The sequence below is a fragment of the Tetrao urogallus genome (assembly GCF_951394365.1).
Source record: "Tetrao urogallus genome assembly, chromosome: 12".
In the NCBI taxonomy this organism is placed as follows: domain Eukaryota; kingdom Metazoa; phylum Chordata; class Aves; order Galliformes; family Phasianidae; genus Tetrao; species Tetrao urogallus.
In genome coordinates, this window is record NC_136825.1 from 18,723,290 (window position 1) to 18,741,161 (window position 17,872).

The 17,872-nt window shown below is 48.8% G+C and overlaps 2 protein-coding genes across 2 annotated transcripts; one reads left to right on the top strand and one right to left on the bottom strand.

The window, feature by feature from the left end:
- Positions 1 to 3,264: 3,264 nt before the first annotated feature.
- OGFOD1 (2-oxoglutarate and iron dependent oxygenase domain containing 1) lies at positions 3,265 to 11,047 on the bottom strand (the record flags this gene model as incomplete). Its single annotated transcript, XM_079541653.1, has 13 exons — positions 3,265 to 3,426; positions 3,905 to 3,963; positions 4,677 to 4,799; positions 5,566 to 5,855; positions 5,986 to 6,065; positions 6,696 to 6,809; positions 7,174 to 7,302; positions 8,485 to 8,576; positions 9,006 to 9,122; positions 10,046 to 10,146; positions 10,213 to 10,259; positions 10,674 to 10,819; positions 10,894 to 11,047. The coding sequence occupies 13 exons, from the start codon at positions 11,045 to 11,047 to the stop codon at positions 3,265 to 3,267; spliced, it is 1,614 nt and encodes a 537-aa protein (XP_079397779.1).
- Positions 11,048 to 11,314: 267 nt separating this feature from the next.
- Positions 11,315 to 17,639, top strand: NUDT21 (nudix hydrolase 21; the record flags this gene model as incomplete). Its single annotated transcript, XM_079541412.1, has 7 exons — positions 11,315 to 11,430; positions 13,619 to 13,819; positions 15,001 to 15,064; positions 15,717 to 15,806; positions 16,268 to 16,343; positions 16,716 to 16,830; positions 17,618 to 17,639. 7 exons carry the CDS (start codon positions 11,315 to 11,317, stop codon positions 17,637 to 17,639), a joined length of 684 nt encoding a protein of 227 aa, XP_079397538.1.
- Positions 17,640 to 17,872: the final 233 nt, after the last annotated feature.

The following is a 17,872-nucleotide window of genomic DNA, read 5'->3' on the forward strand; positions in this document are numbered from 1 at the left end:
TCCAGCTCTTCTTTTGCTCTTTATGTTCGAAACCTTAATGCTTGCTTGGTAACATTTCTGTAGTCCATTCAGTGATCAGAGAGCCTGTGATCAGAAAGCAGCTTTCCCATCAGCCTGATTTCCAGGGCTGCTCACCAGGCACTTCCAGTCCCAGCTCTATTTTGCTCTTGGCAGCCTGTCTGCAGTGCTTGTCAGTCTCTGGGTCACAGTCCAGACCTGCGCTGCGGCTGATTTCCTCCAACAACAAGCTTGTCATTTATTTTCCGGTAAAAACAGCTCTCATCTTTGCCAAATGTGAAATCTGCATCCAGGAAGCTGAAGTGATGCACCAAGGTTTGCAGTTGCACGTTGACATAGAGCAGACCTTGGCTGGCACACAGCAGCAGGTTGACATAAGCACGGTGCCCAGCTGAACCTGCACCAAGAAATCATTGGCCAACAGTCTGTGCTGGGAAGGGTCAGTCCTCCAGGGCTGTTGCGTAGTATCCAGCTCTCAGGGAGGGGAGGGGAGTTGTTTACAGCCATTAAACCGCTGGTCAACAACAGAATAACTTCCAAAATCACACAAGAAGAACTATGTTTGTTGCTGGAGGTTCATGGGAAGGCTGCTTGGAGGGCACCGTGCCTCAGGACTCAGGTTTACTCCATGGTTCTCCGTGGCATTCAGCACCTGCCTGGAATTCTGCCCTGCACTGAAGCTGCTTAAAGGCATCTGTCTTCCCCATGGGGTCCCTTTGCACCTGAGCAGCATGCTGCAGCAGTGCCGTGCTGGATCTGTGCCCTCACCAGGGAGCTGCGTACCAGGGATTTTCCATGACCTAATTCAGGTTCTGGTTTGGAGCTGAGCAAACACAGCAATGGGGACTGACAGCTGGCAACAGGTTACTTCATGTTAGCCACACTTTCTCTAAATCCCAGGGATTGCTGTTCACCTCGGCTAATCCTGATGCAGTCCATTCCTTGTGTCAGCACTTATTTCTGTGTTTATGACTGCAGAAATCATTCCCTCAGCCTGGTCTCAAGTTAAGCTGCATCGAATTGCTTCTGTTTCCAGTCCTGTTAACAACCAGATCCTGAGAAACGTGTTGTGAAGCACTGGAATAACTCAGCTCTTGGGTAACAGAAGCTGCTGTGCCCTGCATAGAGCAGCAGGCTTCCTGCTGCAGCCACACGTGCATCCTCGCAGGGCTGAGCTGCTAACTGGGGCTGTCTTGTACAAAGCTGCTCTCAGCTGCTCATGCTGTGCCATGTTAATCGCTTACCTGCTCCTTTCTGTTGTTCTTTTTTTTAATGCTAACTGCAAATGTAGCTTTGTAGGTTGCTTCATCTCAGTCTCCTGTGGCAGAAGGGTGTTTCCCTGCATCATGGGCTCCATAACCGCCTTGCTCGAGTAGGGGCTGGTGTGCCCTCTAGCGCATTATTTATTATTAAAAAGCAGAAAGCTGCAAAAGGCACAGTCTTATGGTAGGCTGATCCAAGCCTCACCAAACACTCTGAGGCTGACGATGCAGAAGAACATGCTGTTTCTTTTTGTTAATTAACTTACTCCCAGCTTTGCCTAGGTGACTGTACCGTGAGTGGCTGTGCTATCTGTAACCTTTCTTTGAAACCACCCAAACATTTTTGATTTTGAGAACTCCAGTGACTGGGATTTTTCTGCTGCAGCAGCTCAGAGTTAAGAGCTTTTGTCCCCTAAAAGCTGTTGCTCACAATGGTAGGAGAGTGCTTCAGAAATTAAATTAGTAATTGATAAAGAGTTCTACACTCTTTGCAGCATGTTTCTAGGTTCATCCCCTTGTCTTTGTAAGCAGCTTAGAACAGCAAAGGAACGTTAAAAGAGTGCAGGAAAGTCTGCAGCACACAGAGAAGCCAGCTTAGGGAAACAAGGCAGAATGAACAAGATCACGTAGATCTCCCAAGCCTACGTGCTTCCTAATCCGTTTCAGAAGGCAGTCATGAAGTCATGCCCCAATGCCTGTGCCAACACAACTTGCCTTACTTGGAGCTTGCTGGTGCTCTGCTGCTGGCTGTGCTCTCACACCATCTCTGTTGCCAGTGACATTGCACCTGGAACCGGTGTGGTGGCAGGCTGTGAGCAGCTCACCCTCTGGGACCAAAAAAAGGCAGGAGGAAATGAAAATGCATACAATTCCCAGTGTGCTGCAAGCCCATTGGCCAGCTTGGGTGATCAGAAAGTACACCTGTGTTTCTCCTGAGTGCAGAAAAATTTTAGGCAAGTGCATGCATGCCAGGGCCAAGCCTACAGCATGGTGCTTGCTGTCCAGCTAGCCATCTTCCTTTGATACCTGTTAGCTGGAAGGATCTGAGCAGCCCATTTCCAGTGACAGAAGCCACGCCAGAGCCCAGCAGACTGCAGGACAGAGCTGGAATTGGACAAGAGGATGCGCTGTTGGCAGCCCTCCTGCTGTGGAGAATGAGCCAAAAGAGGCAAGTTGGCAGTTCCTGCTACCAGCCCAGCCTCTCCTGATCTGAGACTGCAGCCACAGCTCTTTCAGATTTGAAGCACAGAGCTGTTCAAGTATAGACACAGACAAAGAATACAGGAGCAGGTCTCTTCTTTCATCTACTGCTTAACTTGTAAACTCACAGGAGTAAGGGCTCCATCTGGGTTTGTCTGCACAGCATTTAGCATAATGAAGTCATGCTCCTGTTAAGAGTGCCAAGGCCAGGCTGCCAATGCCAGCAGCTTTACAGCCTGACTTTCTTCCTTCACGATTCCACAGAGCTGTACACCTGTTTCCCTGGGCAGCTCCTTTATTTCTGCCACTACAAAAGGTGAACACACTTAAATTCCAGAAAATGCCCTGCGTATTTTGTAACAGAACTTGCTCAACTACAGCTTGAAGGATTTAACTGACCTCTTATTAACAAACAAAAACAACACAGGAGTCATTAACTTGGGGCCATGCGCGCTTGTAGTTTTCACCCTTCCAGAGGAGAGACTCGTCCCACACATCTCACTTCCACAAGAGAAGGGCTGGGAAGCCGTCAGTCACACGGGGCTGGCACCCTCCATGTACCATTACAAGTGGCTAAGAGTGCAACCAAGTCAGGAGGAGACATGATTTCCACTTAATAAAAAAGTCACTGGGCCCCCTAAATAGGGAATAGTTCACATACAGCATGATCAAGTTAGCATCAGGAAGGTTGGCCTGGGCTCAGGCAGGCCCAGCTGAACACTTGCACACAGCCCTGCCCCAAAGCCACCACCACCATTTTCAGTGTATGATGGTCACTGTGCCATCACTCGTAATAGACAAATGAGAAATCCCAAAATCCTCTTCTGCTCGGGTGCTTTTTCAGGCGTGCCAAGCTGCGATGATTGATGTATTTCACAAACTTCATCGTTTCTTTGTCTCTGTATACCAGGGCCAAGCAGTTGTCCTCTGGATTCACAGTCAACAGCTGGGAGAGGCGAGACAAGGAAGGAAGTTAGTTTCAAAAATGTGTCCTTGGTAACATTCCTAGGAAGAAAAACAGCTTAAAAACCAGTCAGAAGGGATGCTAATAGAAAGTGAGATATACATATAACCTGAAGCATTTATGAGATAGCAAGGCTCACTTGAAGAGATTCTGGACTTCTCACTGGTGTGACTGTTCAGCAGCCTTGTTAGTGCTCAACTGGATGTGAATTTTCCTTGGAAAAGTGATTTCTGCTACAGCCTTGCCACAGGAGTCAGTGACCACTCGCCTCTTGAAGCCAAATCCAGAGCTATGCCCCCAGGAGTTACAGCTCAGGCAGAAGCTCGAGGGTAGGCACAAGGCTCTGGTGTAACAGCTTCATCTTGAGCTCGTGTTAGCACTGTGATAAAGTGTAATTGTGCCACTCCACCCTAAACAATTAATTTTTATCTAATTTACAGTTAGCAGCCAAGTTCCTTACCTCTTCATCTTCACCTTTAGCAATGTAGGAAGTAAAGCCACCGTACTCTGGATCCCAGTCTTAAAAGAGAAAAGAAAGAAAAAAGATTCTTAGAAAGTTGAACGCTGTCCAGACTCCATACAGCCCTCCTGTATGAGATGCAGCTTTTGTACTCCACTCTGTAGTGACTGGATGCAGAACTACCCCCAGTTCAACTCCTGCTGCTCTATCATTTTACCTTTACACTCAGAATTGACTTGAATTGAATGTACCAGCTTTGTCTTTTATCACATTTAAGGCCATTTAAGGTAGCTTGGCTTTCTGCTGCCCACAATTTTGCTTTAGCAGATAGCCAACTTCCTGTATAATAACAATCACGTGCCAGGTGGTTTCAGCTATGCATTCTCAGCTCACCTAGTCCAAAATGCTTATGTTTATATTTTTGTTTTTGAAATTATCTACCCAGCAATCAACCTAAAATGCCTAGACATGCCTAACATAACTTTAAAAAACCCCAGGATTTGTGAACTGGGGGCAGCAATAGTTTTGATGGAAAGGAGGCAAAATGGAATGCTTTCAGCAGGAATTCTGGCCACCTCTCCTTCCACCTGCTCAGAGCCACCACCCAGCAGAGCAAAGACATTGGGCCCCATCCTTTCCCTCTGCCCCAGTGAACCCACACGCCACCTCCTGGCTGCAAGGCAGGCAGCTCAGGCAAGGACACAATCCCAAACCTTTTGTGTAAGGACCACAGGAGTGAAGACGAGGATGTTGTTTGTTGTTGTCTGCTTACCTTCACAGCCACAGTAGAAGAGCAGGTCAAGAGCAAATTCAGTTGCTTGATTGTCATGGACTAGAGTATAGTGCCCCTTGGTCCAGCGCCGCAGCTCCCCTGCACACATCGGGGTACTCGACCCTATGGGAGGGAGCAGATTACCCCAGCAGCCAGGCAAAGCCATGAGGATGTGCTGTAGCCTCCTGCAAAGCTCAAGGCACGTGAAGGGAAGCCCCCATACTGGCTTTGCTGACCCCAGCAAAGCGCAAAGGAAGAACGAGTCAAACACATCTCGTGTGAACTTCTTTTCTAGAGAGGGCTCTAAGCCCTTATGGACACAAGATTTGCTTTCTGACACCTCCCGGAGGCAGTGTGCTTTGATTCAACCAGTTCTTCCTCCTGTTTTGTTCCCCCTTCTTTGGGATTTACACCAGAGCTCCAACCTTCAAAAGCCAGTAACCTGTCTGCTCTGAAAGCACACTAACACCAGATGCTGCAGGGAGGAAAGCAGCACTGTGAACTCTCAGGTAGGTACATCAGAATTTGGGAAAGTCTTTATGTTCTCATGGCTCTGGTCAGCTTTCAATCGTGCAGCCTCAAACTATGACCTCCTCCTATAGGAGTTTACAATTACACAGGAAGAATATGGCAACAGAAAAGACAAGCTGGGGAAATAAAAAAAACAAACAATGAAGTCTTTGTACAAAATAAGTTTTGGGTTTTAATTACCTTTCCTTCTAATGTCAAATAACTTGTAAGATAAGCATTCTTTAAAAATCTGATACATTTGTGCTCACTGCAGTACAAGGTGAAATCCTAGCTCCATGAAAATCTCTGGGTCTGCTGCCAACAACCTTAACGTCAGGATCCTGCTCAAGTCCTTTCACATTGCTGCTGCCCTACTTACCATTCTGTGTCTCACTGTCTTGTGCCTCAGAGATGTTGTCAGGCTGGTCTGGCTGACTGGTACTGCTATCAGCGCGCTGTTCAGTCTCTTCCTCCTCGGTTTTGGAACTGCTGTGCCCAGCACTGTCTGCTGCTTTTCCTTCCCCAGCATCCTCATCTGAGGGGGCCAGGAAGTGCAGCTTTAGACCAGTGAAGTTGGAAAGCAATAAAAACAGTGCCTCTGAGCGCAAGAACTGCAGGAAGTTCTTCAGGATGTCAGGGAGGCTGTCCTCCTCTGCTGTTTCATAGAGCCTGAAAAGACAGCAGATAGCAGCAGCAGAGAACCGACGAGAGCCACGTCCATGAGAGCAGCACCAGTCAGTGCAGCCTTGTGGCAGCTCCTGCTTGGTGTGACCAATGGAACAGGACTGTCATTTCCTACCTTTTATTGGGAGGCCCCCGACTGCTCCACTGGATGTCTTTGTTCTCCAAAGCTTCGCACAGAAGTTGAAATTTCTCTTTCTAGGAGAGAAAGAGTGCTGGAACATTAACACTTAGCTCCCAGGTCTCCCTCAGTGTACTGCAAACAGCCATCCTGCACTCTTGTGTAAGGCATTCTCAATGTTTTCTTTAACTTCCCTGTTTCCTAATGACTGCTGAATAGAGGAAGATGATCTGGGTGGGCACTGTGAATTTTTAATGGCCACGACCTAATATGTATGCAATTTTACTTGATTATCAGCTGGGTGAGAATGCAATTTCACTGACATATGGATGCTCTGTAAACCAGGGTTAAATCAGCCCTGAGAAACAGCCATTCATGTAAGCCAAAATCACTGAGAGTCATTTGTTTCACATACAGGTTGAGTTCCCCTAAGATGTGAGAGCTCAGGGGACAGATAAGGACACTCTGGTCATCACAGGAAGGATGACATCTTTCCATCCTTCTGCCTTGCTACTAGCAGGAAATGAGATTGCTGAAACAAAGCTTATGGGTTTTGATGTATCCCTGCACAGCAGTGTCAAGGCAGGCAGTGGTTATCCACCACAGAAACACAGAATGGCTGAGGCTGGAAGGGATTTCAGCAGGTTGTGCACTCATGAGGACACTACTAGCCCTGTGACCACATGGCATGGAAGCACAAAGCTCACCTTAAGAAAATCCTTCAGGAGAATTTCTGATCGCTCCTCAAATTCCTCCTGGATTTGAGCTTGGGAGTCCATGTCCAAATAAACTACATTGACCCACTCATACAAGATTTCATGCTGGAAAAGAAGTGAACACTGCATTTCCAAAAGGAAGAACAATTCCACAATTCCTCTTCGCCCAGCTGCCCATAGGACTAGATTCCACCCACCCACTCCATATATTTTTTTTAAGTTGCAGTGAGAGCATTTGCTGCCCTCTCTGCACTACTGCCGTCATGCACAGTGCACAGAGTAAAACGAAACAGAACAAAACAATCGAAAGATATATAAGAGGGAAACTGGCTACAAATATATGGACAGGAATCAAAAAGGAGACTTGGAACAAGCTAAAGATTAAAGCATCCCTAACCACTGACCCAAACAGGTATTTGAGGGACACGAAAGAAATGGAAATGCAGTTCTGCAGACACTGGCTACTCACGTCATAAGGGACATGTGGGCTCCTGGGCAAGGGAGCTTCAAGGTAGCGTGCAGGGCGCTCCACTGGGGGGCCGTGAAACCAGCCGCTCACTGACAGGCGGCACTTCTCCTCCGACAGAATCTCTGACACCTGGACCAATGTCAAGCAGCAGTGACAAGAATGTCACTTCAGAATACAGAACACAAGGAGCAGCTGTAATTGGCTACGCAGACTCATCCCTCGTGAGAGCCTACAGCTCGCAGAGAGGAGGCAGACAAGGGCTACAAGCAGCTGGGTTATTCTCTGTTCATAGAGGGAGAGCTAAAACAGATGTTGATGCTCAAGTCCCTTGCAGATCTTCAAAATCCCAGTCAGACCTTTTATTCTATGCTCCCAGCAAAATCCACTCCCTGTCTCTGAGAGCTTAAGCAAGGGTTGAGTCGTTTTGTCATAGAAATAACATTCAATTTTCTACCACTTGTTCTGTTGAAGCACTGGCACATACAAGATGCAAACATTAGCTGTGCCAGCTTCATCTGGACATGCAGAAAACGTTATGAGCGTGTAGGCCAGAGCAGGCTACATTGGTCTAACTTTTGTCTTTTGCTTTTTAAACATTTCATTAAATCGTGTGCTGACATAAATTGGGCTACCCTGAACTATTTCAGATTGCAGGTGCTGTGCTGTAATGGCAGTGCAAAGACAGAGCCACCCCCTTATGACCAACTAGTTGGAGCTCGCCACCAACTGCTGCGAAGTTCTGAAGCACATGAAGACATTGCAGTTTTTATCTCCTTGAACTGTCTGGTAGGACAGGAGGAAGAACCAGTCAGTTCTAGGACAGGTTGTAGCTGCTGTTGTTACAAAGCTGTAGCAGCTGTTTCCTTGCATGATTCTGAGGTGCTCTAGGCTACGAGGAATGGCTGCAGTATCCTAAATCTCTTGGGAAATGGAAACCAGGGAAATGCCTGTCAAATTCTCCCCTCAGTGAACATCCAAAGCTTAATTTGGGATCTGCTAAAGATGTGTACACCACAAAAGCAAACACCTGAAGATGTGCTAGGAAGTAATGATGGGATTTTTTTTCCCCCAAGATGATGGAGCTAGGCTGACAGTTTAAAGTTGGCTTTGCCAGCTCCTGTCCTCCCTAAAGTCACAAGCTTTTAACACACTGCACTTAGCATGAGCATCTCTTCTGACTGCATGTGTTTCTCCCTTCCCCTTTTCTCCTTCCCACCCGTAACAGCACGCAGAACAAACAGCCACAACAATGACAAGAATCAAAAAATGGAAAAAAAAAAAAAAAAAAAAAAAAAAAAAGCAGCTCCTTGCCTGGTGGAAAGAGACTGGAGACACTTCAAAGAAAACCAGTGTGTTCCATGAAGGCATCAACGACTTCATGACTTGCTGTGGCTGAAAGTGTTCTGAGGAGGAAGAAAACATAATCTGGTTAAGATATGGAACTCACTAGTAGCTGATGGTTCTGATCTTGTGACACTGACTGGTGGGACATTTCAGTGTAAGGGATGGAGCTCAGGGCTTGATGAGAAATCAGTAGACTTCTGTTGTTGGAAAGGGAATTTATCTCAGTCACTGTTAAGTCCCAAGCACAGTTACTGGCATTACTTCTATCCTGCCTTCTTGGAAAACAAAAAAGGATTCCCCTCATCATTGCCCTCTGCTGTCACCGACTGGCTTTCTCTGCAAAGGCTTACAACACCCTCTGCAAGGTGCAAATTTTATTCTATACATCAGCTTCTCTGAACGGAGGACATACTCTTTATAGAATGCTGCAAGGGGTAGGTGCTTGCACAGGAGTCATCTCTTTCAGCCACCCGAAGCTGAGCTCTTACCATCTGTGCTAAACAGGTCCAGCGTCCCCCCATCGCTTTTCTCCCAGGGCGGCACGAGGTACAGGATGAAAGCAATTCTCCGGCCTTCCAGCTCATCATCGTGGCACAGCAGTACATCTGCAAACACACATGTTTTGCTACAGTAAAGCTTTCACAGAATCACAGAATGGCCAAGGTTGGAAGGGACCTCAAGGATCATGAATCTCCAACCCCCTGCCACATGCAGGGCCACCAACCTCCACATTTCATAGCAGCCCAGGCTGCCCAGGGCCCCATCCAACCTAGCCTTGAACAACTCTAGGGATGGGGCATCTACCGCCTCTCTAGGCAGCTGTTCCAGCACCTCACTACTGTCATAGTAAAGAACTTCCCCCTGACATCCAACCTAAATTAATTTCAGTGGCTGCTTCTCAGCTTTTTTTCCCTACAGGAGTACAAGAAAGAACATGCTGAGAGGTGAAAATGCAGTTCTTGGAAGGGCAGCACTGACACAGCAAGGTTAATTTCTGTGGGATTTCACTGTAATTAGCCCACTCTGAAGATGCAGAATTACAATTCCCATCACCCACCGCAGTGACTGTCACTGAGTACAGCGGACATTCCTGGATTAACCAAGGTTTGTTCTTTGATATGCAGCTGCCCTGCAAGATGTTTGTGCTGCAGTGGAGGGAAGGGGAATCCCCGAGCACAGTGCAACAATTGGTTGTGCAGAATTCTTAAAAGCAGTACAAGCATTCCCTGCCTGCCATAGCAACATGCATGCAAGGGGTGAGACAGCCCAGGCAGAGCAGCCCACAGGGCAGGGGTCACACCAGCCCTGGGCCCTGCTGCAGCTGCAAGCAGCATGACCACAGTGATGGGGAAGGGTCAGGGGGCATTAGGGACAGGTTGTGGTTCAGTGAGCGGCGGGCATAGCACACCCCCCCAGGGCAGTGAGCACGGCCATGAGCTCTGGAGCCGAAGGAGCGCTGGGACACCAATCTCAGGCTTTGGGTTTGGGTGGTGCCGTGTGGAGCCGGGAGGTCGGTGAGCAGACTGACCTGTGCTCTCATACTTGGCGCAGGAGATGTCGATGGAAGGTTCCAGCTCGATGTGGGTGACAGCCTCCAGCCACACCCGCAGGGTCCCGCTCAGCGCCCGCCTGGGGAGCAAAGCGCAGGGTGAGGCTGGCCCAGGGCACGCTGCCCCGTGGACCCTGCAGCCTTACCTCAGTGCACTGACGTGGGGCTCCGGCCTGGCCCCCAGCTCCTCAGACTGCGGCAGCGTGGAGAGAGATGAAGAAAAGCATTGAGGGAGGTGGTGAGGGAGACCTCATGGCTCTGCAACCCCTAAAAGGAGGTTGTGGTGAGGAGAGGGGTCAGCCTCTGCTCCCAGGTGACAACGATAAGGTGAGAGCAATGGCCTCATGTTCTCCCAGGGGAGGGCCGGGTTGGCCATTGGGGAACATTTCTGCTCTGAATGAGCGGTAATGCAGTGGCACAGCTGCCCAGGGAGGGGGAGTCACCGTCCCTGGAGATGTCCCAGAGCTGTAGGGAAGTGGCACTGAGGGACGTGAGCACGGTGGGAGTAGGCTGGGGTCGGAGATGGCGATCTGAGGGGCTTCTGTCACTGGTGATGATTCTGTGGCTCTACGGCACTCAGCCCCGCTCCCAGCCCGGCCCGGCCCACCTGCCGCAGGGACAGCAAGTCGTTCCGCCGCTCTCGGAAGCCCAGGCACAGCAGCTCGTCGCCCAACGCCGCCGCGAAGGCTGGGCTAGCCAGGAGGCCGCGCACCACGCCGTGCCGGAACGGGGCCTGCTCCACCACCACGGCCTCTGCGAGGACAAAGCCGGCGGTCAGCGGGCGGCGCGGCACCGGGCTGAGAGCCGCGAGACCCGTGAGCCCGTACCGTGTCGGAGCGGCTCTCCGCCGTCCCAAGCCGCTGCCGCCCGCTCCCGTAGCGCCGCGTCGCCGAGGGCAGCACACAGCTCGGCGGCAACCTCTCGCCGCCCGCGCTTCTCCCCGCTACGGCCGCCCGCCGCGCCGCGCCGCTTGGCTCCCATACTGCCGCTCTCCGCTGGACTACGAATCCCAGCGGCCCCTGTGGGGAGGCGGGGCCGCGCTGCATCGAGCCAATCAGAGAGCAGGATGAGGGCGGGGCGAGGCGCGGAGCGCCCCGCGGTTGGTCAGGCGGATCGCCGCGAGGGGACGGAGCGGCGCGACTCTGCGGTTGGCGCTGCCGGAAGTGGGAGGGGGCGCTTCCGGCAGAGCGGTGGCAGCGCGGCCCGCCGGGAGTTGTATGGCGGATAGCGTTGTTGCCGCCTCCCGCCATGTCCGTGGTGCCGCCCAACCGCTCGCAGACCGGCTGGCCCCGCGGGGTGAACCAGTTCGGGAACAAATACATCCAGCAGACCAAGCCGCTGACGCTGGAGAGGACCATCAACCTGTGAGGGCCGCGGCGGGCGGTGGGGCTGCGGCCGGCGGAGAGGGCCGGGAGGCGCCTCCTGAAGCACCGCGCGGGGGTGGCAGCCTGCGGGGAACGGCGGGGTTCGCGACGCGTGATGGCCCGGAACGGCTGGGTTGGAAAGGGCCTCGCAGCCCTCCGGAAGCACCCACTGCCGTGGGCTGGGTGCCCCCTCCGGCTCGGGCTGCCCAGGCCCCCGTCCGTGGCTTCGGGCATCTCCAGGAATGGGGCAGCTCCTGCTCTGAGCAGAGGCGCCGGGGCCTCGCCGTCCTCTGAGTATAGAATTTTCCCTCTTTTAGGTTTAAACCGCTCCCCTTTATCTTATCGCTGTCAGCCTGTAAAAAATCTGAGTGTAAAAAGTCACTCTCCCTGTGGACCTGCTACAACAGCTCTGCATCCTTCCGGTGCTGGGGGCTCCAGGCCTGACACAGTACTCCAAATGGTGTCTCATGAAGGCAGAGTAGAAGCGAACAGTCCCCTTTTTCCCCATGTTGCCATCCCTCTGTTGATGCAGCTGTGGATTCTGTTGGCTCTCCAGGCTGCAGGCACACACTGCTGGCTCATGTCTTGTTTTTCATCACTGGAACCCTCAAGTCCTTCTCTCTAGAGCTGCTCTCACTGAGGGCTTAAAGGGGCAAGAGAAAGCTGGCACGCTGCAGCTGGGCTGCAACTAGATGCTAAGATCCCACCCAATCCACTGTCTGACTCTGTGGCTCAGTGGTGCAAAGCACCTGATGTGGGACTCCAAGCACCACATTTATTGAGCAGTAGCAGAGTTGGGAATCGTGGGTACTTTTCTAAGTAGCTTGCAGGCATCCCCTGTCTGTGCAGCAAGGGGAACAGGCTCCCGTTGGCTTGAAGCACCCTATGTGTGGCGAGCAGCATGTGGATAGGTGTGCTTGCTGTGTGTGCAGTACACTTCTCTTAGTTGAAATTCACAGCAGCTGCTACCAGAGAACATTTGTTTCCAGTTAGAGATTAAAAACTATAGCTGTAAATACTTTGTATGAGAAGGCACATAGTTCTATTTCTGTTTCTGAGTGAACACTTTAAATGTATTTGATAAATATGCCTGTCAGGCTGCAGAAGCAGTGAATGCAAGCTGCAGTGGTCAATATTCAGTTGGTATTCAGCAGTATGTACTGTTTAGTGTGATTAAATTGGTTCACAGTTAAGATCCTTATTATGGAAGTTTAAATGTCAGCTTCAGAGGCTGGAATATTTCTGCAGTGTTTCTGAAGAGGAAAATCAGCAGGAAGCTGAGTTGTCTGCACTTTGTATTTTTGTAAAGGTAGGCTAACAGTTTGGATGTACAGCCTGATGCAGCCACAGCACAGTGCGATGGATTGTTGGTATGACTCTCTGGGAATCTAAAAATGGGAATGAGTGGCAGTGTAGGTGCTCTCAAGCTTTAACTGCAAGGAGAGAAGTTTGCTTATAAAGGTGCTGCAGTGAGGAAACTTGTTGTGTCTCACTTGTGTACGTGGGAATCAGCCTTGACAAGGAAGTGACTTGTGATTTCTGTGCTATCAGGTCCTTATTACTTGCATTTGCCTGTTGCCATGTGTGTCCTTTAGGACTGTCTGATCTCTTTTTTTTTCTTCTGTTTTTTTCTGTCTCCACTCCATCCCTGTTGCGTGGAGAAACCCCTCGAACGCTGCCTTGGCTCTGGAGATGAAGGTCCAGGACCTGAGCCAGCAGGGAGATCTCCAAGCAATTTTTGCCCCAGTCTTCTAGCCCTGCACAGACACTCAACATTTCCTCCTAACAGCCTGGTTCTCATGCTCTTTATTGCTCCTGCAGAAACAAACACTGTCCTGCACAGCCTCCTCCCTTCCCAGCAGAGTTTTCTCTCCCTTTTCTCCATGCTGTGGAGTCAAAGCAGGTGGCAGCCCTTGCTGCAGGTGCTTCTGGGTGTTTTTGCTTATTTCTGGATTGGCAGCAGGGCGGCATGTCCCACCAGCATGACCTCCTGCCCTCGTGTGCCATCATGCAGACCTTGGCGTGGCACAGGCTGCACAGCACGGCGTGTGACCCAGAACTTGTAGTCCATTGCAGTGAGTGAGCTTCAGCTTGAGCACGGAAGGCTCGGCTGCAGGGTGAACACGGTGTGCTAGAGATGTAAATTTAGCTTTCTGGTTGTGTAGCAGTATTTTTTTTTCCCCTTTAGGTATCCTCTCACCAATTACACATTTGGCACAAAGGAACCCCTTTATGAGAAGGACAGTTCAGTGGCTGCTCGGTTCCAGCGCATGAGAGAAGAGTTTGACAAAATCGGCATGAGGCGGACGGTGGAAGGGGTTCTGATAGTGCACGAGCACCGACTGCCCCACGTGTTGTTACTGCAGCTGGGGACAACTTTCTTCAAGCTGTAAGTGTCTCTTCTTGCCAGCGCCTTCTTAGTCCAACCAGGCAATCACAGACCTCTCCGCGTGTGCGTGTCGCAAAGTCAGATGTGGCTGACTGCTAATTTGTAAGGAGATTTGTTTGTTCCCAGCGCGTGGTTCGTGAGAACTGTTTCTAAAATGATGACATTTTCCTCTAAAATGTATTTATCTGACTCTGCTCACGGGTAGTGGAGAGTTGCCTTGGTTCTAAAGCCGCTGGGAAACTTAGTTGCACTGCATGGTTAGGTTCCTGTTGAAAGCCCTGCAGGTAGTCAGGTGTTGGTCTTACACTGTGGAAGCTTATGCTCAACTACACTTATGTGCACCCTGGTAAATGCAGAATGGTTATCAATTCACAAACTGCCAGCAGGGTACAGTAAGAAGGGCAGGCATCTGAATGTGTGAGGGAAGTGCTTCAATTAGCCTGCTGTGACCACGACTGGAAGGAAGTTTTGGTCATATGACTGTAGCGGTGGCCGTGCTTGTTTTCTTATTTTAAAATGCTTAGACTTGAGACAGGTGATTCTCCTCGTATTCTTGGTTTTATGTTTTTCATATTTCCAGTGTTTGGTCTCAGGTGAGGGGGAAAAATATCTTTATATCCAGATTCTTTTTTTGACCTCCTGATTTGGGGCATGTATGTAAATAGGCAAGTTGTTTGCCTTTGCTAACAACTGTGGCAAAAATGTATCTTCAGTTTTCTCATTATCCTTGTATTAAATGCAGGATGATTCCCCACTTGAGCTTTATGCTTCCTGTACACGTCGCTAAGTGCTGCTTTGGAGATTGGAACAAGCACAGCTGTGCTTACAGCCCCTTCTTCAACTCCAGTGCTTCTACATTATTGTTAAAACTTTACCTTTCAAGTGTCCCAGTCATTGTTATGTATATTGTTATACTTTGTCTTACTGAAGTTATTTATTATTATCGGCCTGTTTTGCTTTGTTTTGGTTTTTTTTGGGACACACAGCAGCCATTTTAGATGGTCTGGGTGAAAGCTGCCCTATTGTCTTCAGATTTGGCAAGGTTAGATTTGGAATCTCAGATGCAAGAGCCTTGAGTGAATTTGTAGCTCCACGTGTAGAAACGTGTCCAAACTAACCTGTGAAAGTCTGTGAATGCTGTGAACCATCACTCTAGCTTTAATCATTGATTATTTTAACAGACCTGGTGGTGAACTCAATCCAGGAGAAGATGAGGTAGAAGGGCTCAAACGCTTAATGACAGAGGTCTGTTTTCTTTTGTTACGTTGCAATACTGGAATGTTGTGGAATGTTGAATTCTGTTAGTCAGTAGAATAGCCAAAGAACTGCAGCAGTCTCCTCATCATTTGTCATTTTGATGCTTTTGTGTTTGAGTGTAAAATGCTCTCAGGTCGCTCACAGCAAAGTGTAACAGTAAGCTCTCATTTATCCTCCTTGTGAGAGTGTGACCCAGAGGTCTGACTTCCCCCCAAGTCCTGCGTTCATGTGCAGCTCTACTTTTGGGCTGGCTTCAGATGTGCAGCAGGATGTGTTGCTGAGCACAACGTGAGGATGAGGACTTGTTTTTTAGCCAGTCTTCCCAACATAATAACCTTACCAAAGCGAATGCTGTCAGGCAGTGCCACTGCTGTTCTTCCCATCGGTCGTATGGCACTCAGTTGGCTGAATGTAGTGTGGAATTCAAAATGTTTTCTCAAGTGTCCTTGTCCTGTCAGGTGAGGATTTTATGAAAACAAAATAAACCACATTATTAAACCAGCCAAACATTAAAAACTATTCCAGAATAGCTCTGAATTACATCACACCCTTGTTACAACAAGTCTTCATGCTGCCAGAGTGCATTTTCTACAGTTTTGCTTGTAGTATTTGGAGATTTGACTGTGGCTGTATTTGATAGATCCTGGGCCGTCAGGATGGCGTCCAGCAGGACTGGGTGATCGATGACTGCATTGGTAACTGGTGGAGACCAAACTTTGAACCTCCACAGGTGAGTACTTACGTTGGCTTTTGTTTTCCTAAATACAGCTTGTTCTTCCAAAAGCCTCCAAGGAGCCACTTGGGTTTTTGGAGTGCCTGCTGCATAAGCCATTAGTGTTTGGGGGGTTTTGCTAACCTATTCAGTGTTCTTTCTGTGGCTGGTCTTCTGGAAACTCTGCCTCCTTACACCTGTCCTGATGGATGAGAAACCCCTGGATGTCACAGTTCCCTGCCCCTTGCTGAGCTTGGCACTCCATTTAAGTTCCTGTTTTAGCCACAGTGCACAGCCTCATGCACTGCTGCATAAGTGACACATGTCCTGTGAATAGTCCTCTCTGTTTCTAAATGCTGAGAACACTTGCTCAGTTTGCTGTGATGCATTTCTGTCTTGTCAGGTTGATTTAGCTGATAATAGGCACTCGTACCTACAGTATTTTCAAAGCTCTGTTCAAACATTTTTTTTTCTTCCAGTACCCCTATATCCCAGCTCACATTACTAAACCAAAAGAGCACAAGAAGCTTTTCTTAGTCCAGCTTCAAGAAAAGGGTAAGTGTTTGTTTGCAACAGAGGATTTTATTTATCAAACTACAAACGTGTGTCTTTCATGCAAGGAAATGTGGCTGCAAGTTCGTTTTCGTGTTCTTGTGGTTCATTTGCCTACAGTTAATCATTAAAAAAAATAAATGTTGATATCAGTTTTGAAGCCGGATGGTTGTTGGAACACAGGTTCCTGGTAAACTCCCATTCCTGCTCCTACATCACGTGCACAGCCCTGCAATTAAATTTAAAAGGAATAATCCTACTTCGGTAGTTTAGTGCTACATGTAGTGATCTTGCTTGAGATCTGTTGGGATTTCCTTGGCTGAATGCTTGGTGATATTTTTCATTTGATACTAACAAACTTGTATTTATTGATAGCTTTGTTTGCAGTCCCCAAAAATTACAAGCTGGTAGCTGCACCGTTGTTTGAGCTCTATGACAACGCACCAGGATATGGACCCATTATTTCCAGCCTTCCTCAGCTTTTGAGCAGGTACGTTGTGTTTGCTTGTGGTTCTGGGAGCCTGGGCACTAAGGCAAGGCTAGGTGCTGCTTAAACAAGCTGCGACAGTCGTGCAGCTGCCCCAAAGAGCTTACAGTCCACCTCAGACTGGATGCGATGGATGCATGGTGTCAGCAGTGCAGAGGGACACGAGGACTGCTTAGATGGTGTGAACAGTTCCCTCCACCCTGCTCTGCCTGGAGGCAGCAGATAAGTTCTCCTGGCTGCCTGCAGAACATTGGCTGTTATGCAGCCAGATTCCAATTTGGTGGCAGCGCAACAGATGCATCCAAAGGAAGGACATCAGGGAGGTGAGATGGATGCTCACTTTTCTGGGAATACGTGTGCAGTGCTCTTTGTTTGCAGTGAAACGCAGATGACAAGAACTGGCACTGCAGTTAAACGTGTCCATCTATTACCCTTAGAGTGCTAAAGGTTGGCTCTGCTATCAGAAGTGCTGTAGGAGTTGCTGGTGGGTTATGTAAATCTCAGTGCTAGGTTCAGCAGATGAAGGTCTCTTATGAGGTGAAGTGTTGGCTGTTGTTTCTTTTGCAGCCTCAACAGACTGATGTGCAATGCTAGTGTAGTGTTAGCTGTTTAAAAGTCCTGCTGCTTGTTATGCTAAATATGTCTTTTGAAAAAGAATAAATCATTCTTGCTCTGTCAAGTGGAGGCTTATCAGGAATAAAACCAAAATGTTTTCTTGTTCACGTTCCAAAACGTCAGTTAAACAAACTGAATAGAAGTCTCTCACTTGGTATAACTCTTTTAATTTTAGGTTCAACTTTATTTACAACTGAGTTCCTGTACACATGAGGAGTCTGATAGAAGAAGCCGTCTCTGTGAGCACAGCTTTATGATGTAGAAAAAAGAACGTGTGACTTGATGATTTCATTTTTGTTCTTTTCCCAGAGGCCACTAAGATTCTATTGTATGAATAGAGAAGTGAATCTCAGCTGTTTAGGTAGCGGGATGGCAGTGTGATATCAGTGATTTAATCACTTTTCATTGTAATACTCACAAATTTTTTTTG